This window comes from Oryx dammah, unplaced genomic scaffold (assembly GCF_014754425.2).
Source record: "Oryx dammah isolate SB20612 unplaced genomic scaffold, SCBI_Odam_1.1 HiC_scaffold_29, whole genome shotgun sequence".
NCBI lineage: Eukaryota > Metazoa > Chordata > Mammalia > Artiodactyla > Bovidae > Oryx > Oryx dammah.
In genome coordinates, this window is record NW_024070213.1 from 76,584,448 (window position 1) to 76,590,447 (window position 6,000).

Below are 6,000 nucleotides of genomic sequence, written 5' to 3' on the forward strand. Positions count from 1 at the left end.
GTTGTCCCATGCAAAGAATGCTGACAGGAGAATCCTGAAGGCACTAGGTACTTCTTACAGAGAGGTTTCATTTCAGCTGTACTTTTTGGTCATTTTAGACTTTAATAAGCCAACTTAACATTTAACTGAGAGCCTTGCCCTGCTTCAGTAATTAACAGTGCAATAAACAAACAAAAGGGAAATCAGTAATAACCAATTCTGGATATAAAGTGCAGTGAGCTGGGTTTCAGGTTATGGTTCCTACATGTGGAGTTGTATAAATAGGGCTCTCTCCCCCATAGAGTCTACAGAGAAAAGCTGAAAAGCATAAACGTCAAACAAGTGGTGAATGGACAGATCATCAGGAGCCCTAGTTTAAAGGGCTCTTTCATCAATCCCCAGCCATAGGGAAGAAATACTTCAACAGCACCCTAAAGGAAACAAGAAACTGAATCATGAAACAATAAAAAAGCATCAGCGGCATGCCTTACAAAAATTACTAGTGAGATTTAAGTCTCAACCCCCACTTTGTCTCAAAAGTGCTTTCTAATAATACTGCGCACATTCCAAACAGCTTCCATCTGCCAAGAACTTACCAACTGCACCTCCCCTGCTCAGCAACCAGGGTGAAAAACCAATCCCAAGGGAACCTTCATCCCTTCATTTTGGCAGTAAACTGCAAAAATCCACCTTGCTGGGCATTTATCCACAGGGCGAATAGTTTCAAAGTGAATTTAGGAGGTGAACAAGACCCAAGGGAAAGCAGGAGAGACAAAACAAAAAGGAGAATGGGTGAATACAGATTTAAAGGAAAAGGTCAGAAAAACAGAAAAGTCAAGAATTTATTGGGGGGGGGGTGCGGGAAGGAAAGCAAAAGGCAATACAAAAAGTAAACTCAAAAGAAGAGAATAAAATAATACTCTACCCTAAAGATAAATGACTCGAGAAGGAAAGTGATGAGCAGCAAAGAGTAGAGTCCAGATGACTTGAGGAACTTTAAAAATTCTCTTACTGTATCTTTTAAGACTGATTGGGTTCGGAGTTCGGAATCCTAGAAGAGGCAAGGGTCTACAGTCGAGGAAAAAGTGAGACAATATTGGAGAGTAAAGAGATCCTCCCTCCTAAGCTCTTAGATAGACATCAGGTAAGGCTGAATCAAGGAAACCGCTGGTGAGGAGCCAGGTTCCGGGAAGGGCTTAGAGAGGCAAGTTATCACGCGGATTCACTTGTCCGTAGGCGACAGAGTCCACGTGGGCTCGGGGGAGAGCACAGCGATCCCCCACCCCCCACCCCCACCCCCACCCTGGAGGGACACTGCGAGGCCGGACTAACAAACAGATGGGCTCTCAGAACAGGAGCAAGAGATGCGAAGTGTCCTCGGGAGCCGGCCACACTCGACGGGGACCCTGAAGGGGGAAAAGAACGCAGCGACCAGGGTCAAGGGCGGAGTCGCCAGGGGCCCCGCAGGCGCTCTTCGCGAAGCCGGAACTCACCGATGCCGAGCCCCACAACCAGGCGGCCGGCGAGCAGCGTCTCCTTGTTGTTCGCCGCGGCCAGCACCGCGGAGCCGGCGGTGAAGAGGGCACTGGCCAGCAGGATGGCGGCGCGGCGGCCGAAGACGCCGTTGAGGGCCCCGCCGGCCAGCGCCGAGACGGCGGCCGCCCCCACCGTGCTGGACACGAGCAGCTCCTGCCACATCGCGTCCAGGCTGAGCTGCCGCTTGAGCAGCAGCATGGCCCCAGACACCACCCCGGTGTCGTAGCCGAACAGGAAGCCGCCCAGCGCGGAGAAGACGGCCACCACGTACACGAAGGCGGGGGTCTCGTCCTGCTGGAACTGCCGCCGCGCCGCGCGCTCCAGGTCCCCGACGCCGCCGCCGCCCGCGCCCGCGCCCTGCAGGCTGGCGCTCGACTCCGCGGCCGCCAGGAGGCTGCGCTCCCCGGCCGTGCTCGCCGCGTCCGGTTCCTGCTGCTTCCTGCGGCGCTCGCCCATGAGGCTGCTCAAGCTCCGCAGCGTGTACTCCACATTCTCGCTCGCCTTGCGGGACATAAGGCAGGGGCCCGGGGCTGCCCGGGGGAACGGGGCTCCGCGGGCTGGCGGTCTCGGGGGGCTGGACAGCCCGAGCGAGCACAACGAACCGCCGCCTTCTTCCTCCCGGCTCCCGCTGCGCCTGCCACGGGAGCAGCCGCCGCCGCGGCCACTCCGGGGAGAAAGTTGCTGCCCGCCGGCCCCGGCTCTGCGGAGTTGGAGCCCGGCGGGTCTCACTCGAGACTCACGCCCCGCGCCTGCCGAGCTGGCGCTGCGGAGCAAGCGGGAGGTGGGGCCGCAGGTCACGTGCAGCCCCAGCCGGCTGGGCCGGCCCGAGACGCCCCGCCCCTCCTCGGGCGGTGCCAGCCTCAGCCCACCCCGGTCTCCGAAACCCCACCTCCCGGTCGAGCGCGATCTCTGACCTAGGGTCCTTCTAACGTGGTTCTTGGTTTCTTAACTGCTCCAAGTCCCTTAGATTGGGGGTTGCAGCTGAGGAGCAAGCCAGTCTTTGCCAGCCCGGTACTAGACTTCCAGACCCGGAGAAATGGCTTATGATGATTGCACGGTTTGGAAAGGCAAAGAGAGAACCACTTTAGAAAAGCCTGAGGATGGCCAAGGCTGGAAGGGCCTAGGAAAAAATATCCTGTTATGGCATAGAGCAAGTACCTCTCCTTCATTTTATAATATTGTGATATAAATGAATCTGTTCCGGAGCAATTCAGTTTCTTATCGCCAGTCCCTCCTCAATTTATGCTTCTTTTAAAGGAACGCTATGTCTTATTTCTTTGAGGATAGAGTTAACCTATCTCCCCAGGTGAATCACAAAGCTTGTTCCATGGATCCCTGATGTGTGAAAGAAAACTCACGTTTATACGTTCCACTCGTGTCCCCAAGTATTAATAACTCCCACTGGTACAAAGCAAACCCAAGATTTCATCTGATTTGAGGTTTAATAGGCAATCTCCATCAACACACTGCAAGGAAGGATGTCTTCTCCCTGGAGAAAGCTACACTGTTGTCCTCCATTTTCAGGGGGCAATTGTAACTGTCTCATTTGTTTGTGTGATGCGTTGTGCTCAGCTCCTTTGGTCGTGTCTGACTCTTTGCAACCCTATGGAATGTAGCCCACTAGACTCCTTTGTCCATGGGATTCTCCAGGCAAGACTACTGGAGTGGGTTGCAATTTCCTCCTCCGGGAATCCAACTCTGGTCTCCTCCGTCTCCTGCATTGCAGGTGGATTCTTTACTGCTGAGCCACTGGGTAAGCCTCCCTGATTTGCTTGAAACAATGCAAAGATGACATTACTTGTCATCAGTTTTTTTAAACTGTTAATTGCAAGTTATTAGTTTGTGGGGTTTTTTCCCCCCACTTTGACTTGTCATTAGTAAATCATTCTATACAGCTTCTCTTTAGAAGAGAAACTATGTCCCTCTGATTTGCTTTCACTCTTCAGGCTCAGGGCAGGAGGGAAATCATCATATAATTCTATTCTTTATCATTTGAGTGTTAGCATTAGTTGCTGAGTTGTGTCCGACTCTTTTGTGACCCCATGGAGCCTTCCAGGTTCCTCTCTCCATGGGATTCTCCAGGCAAGAATACTAGAGTGGGTACCCATTCCCTTCTCCAGGGGATCCTCCCAACCAAGGGATCAAACCTGGGTCTCCTACATTGTAAGCAGCTTCTTTTACCATCTTTACTGCTGAGCCACTAGCTTTATTTTCCTTATTTGAGTAAAAGACTTCTTAGTTCGAGGTCTATTTTTTTCTTGCAGGCTAGAACTTTTTCCTTTTAAAGAAAAGAATTTTGTTGTCTTGTTTCAATAAAAAGTTACATTAGAATTTGTCAAAGTTGCTTTTCTTTGGATTATCAGTCATGATTATCTCCATAATACAATACTTTCCTTTCCCGCAACTAGGAAAAATGATTTAATGGACTCAGAGGGCTTAACTGTTTAAACTTATTGTGTGACTTTTAAGTAAGGTTCTCTCATAATTCCCAGGGACCAGTTAAACAGAGAGAGCTTTTAGCTCTAGAGCAATGAACGCTTTAATAATACTCATGCTACTGTAAAAGATTCCGGTAAGAGCACGCCCTTTCCCAGGCCTGCTGGTATAAAACTGCGCCATCTGGTGGTGAGCCATTTCATCGTTTTTGAAGAGCTGGGCTTTTCTACCAGGTGAGAATCGACTGATACTGTTGCCAGTTCCCTCTTGTTGAGATGAAACCAACTTTCATTTACTCCTAGCAGGGACACCTTGTCTCCTGACCATCCCTTGCTGGAAATTCAAATTTTGTGTTACAGAACACTAAACTACTTAAAGTGGTTCCATTCCATATCATCAGGTCACCTAAATACCTAAAAACAGGTTACACCCTAAAAGAAATATGAAAAAAGGGGATCCGAAAGTTCAGCAGAGTTCTTCCCAGCCTTCGAAGAGTGCCAAGTTCATTTTAGTACCACAGCATAAGTAAAATAGAGTTTCCTGAAGCCTGCCACAATTGCAGATTATGGTGAAATGGAAAGCCCATTGGCCAAGAATCAAAAGCCATCAGTCCCATCACTATCAGTGTTTTGCTATACACTTTTGACAAGCAATTAAATTAGCTTGTGCTTGGTTTCTTATTTGCAGAGCAGATGATGGTACAGCAATGACTCATTTACTAGAAATGAAAAGGAATTTTAAAATATACATAATTAGCAGAGTAAATAATAATTATAAGCATCATTATTGTTTGCAAGGTGAATTTGAAAACCCAAGTTTTAGGTACACTTGCTTTACAACCTCAAGAAATGCTAAGGACCAGATAGAAAGGGGAAATAAGGCAGAGCCTGGTTTGAGCTGTACTGCTACAGGTCCCTTTCCATTCATCTCTCCTACCATAATAGTCCCCTTTCCCCAGAGATAACCACGCCTATCAGTTTGAAATGTATCTTTCCAGAACACTCTCTATGCATTTATATGTATGCATTTTTATGCACAGAAGTAAACACAGTTTTGATATTGTTCATATCACAAAGAAAAACACACATCAAGCTGGTTTAAGCCAAAATTATGGAGAGGGAGGATTTATAGTCTTTTGTCTCTGAAAAGTTTATAATAGATTGATTTCAAATATAACGAAATATGGGACTCAAAAGCCAAGATGTCACCAGTAACTCCATCTTACCACTTTGCTTCCTTCTGTGTAGGCTCCACTCTCAAATTTCATGTGGTAACCAAGTGGCTACAGCAGGCTCCAAGATCTATCTCCTATTCTACTCATATCTGAAGGCTAGTTAGTGCCCACAGCTTGAGCTATTAATGGAACTAAGTCATATGGGCTTAGATTGGATGGGGGGTGATACTCCCATAATAAATCTGGGGTCTTTTTTTGCCAGAAGACAGACAAATCCTGGGCAACAAAAACAACAGACTTGGGTTGTGAAAGTAACTAGTAAAGTACTCAGTTGCTCAGTTGTGCCTGATTCTTGGGACCCCATGGACTGTAGCCTGTCTGGCTTCTCTGTCCATGGGATTTTTCTAGGCAAGAACAGTGGAGTGGGGTACCATCTCCTTTACCAAGGGATCTTCCCAACCAAGGGATCAAACTCACACCTCCTGTGGCTCCTATACTGGCAGGCAGATTCTTTACTGCTGAGCCATCTGGGAAGCAACTAGTAAAGTAACATGCATAAAAGCCAAATAAAGTGTTTCAAGAAGGAAGGGCTGGCTAATAGTATCACATGTATCACACAGAGATCAAAAAGAATAAAAGCTCTTATGAAATCATTGAAGTTAATTATGAGAAAGTCAATGATGAAGACCTAATATACACCATGATGACTATAGTTAATATATTGTATACTGGAAATTTGGGCTTCCTTGGTGGCACTAGTGATAACTCACCTGCCAATGAGGGAAACTTAAGAGACATGGGTTCAAACCCTGAGTTGACAAGATCCCCTGGAGGAGGGCATGGCAACCTACTCCAGTATTATTGCCTGGTGAATC

At 47.8% G+C, this 6,000-nt stretch overlaps 1 protein-coding gene across 1 annotated transcript in view; it reads right to left on the reverse strand.

Annotated features, from left to right (window-relative positions):
• Nucleotides 1-2,263, reverse strand: part of SLC2A13 (solute carrier family 2 member 13) — a 515,526-nt gene extending 513,263 nt beyond the window's left edge. Inside the window, exon 1 of the mRNA XM_040233494.1 lies at nucleotides 1,473-2,263. Within this exon, the coding sequence (XP_040089428.1) occupies nucleotides 1,473-2,028 (556 nt within the window). The 5' untranslated portion in view covers nucleotides 2,029-2,263. The remainder of the gene's footprint in view (nucleotides 1-1,472) is intronic.
• Between the last annotated feature and the right edge of the window lie 3,737 nt (nucleotides 2,264-6,000).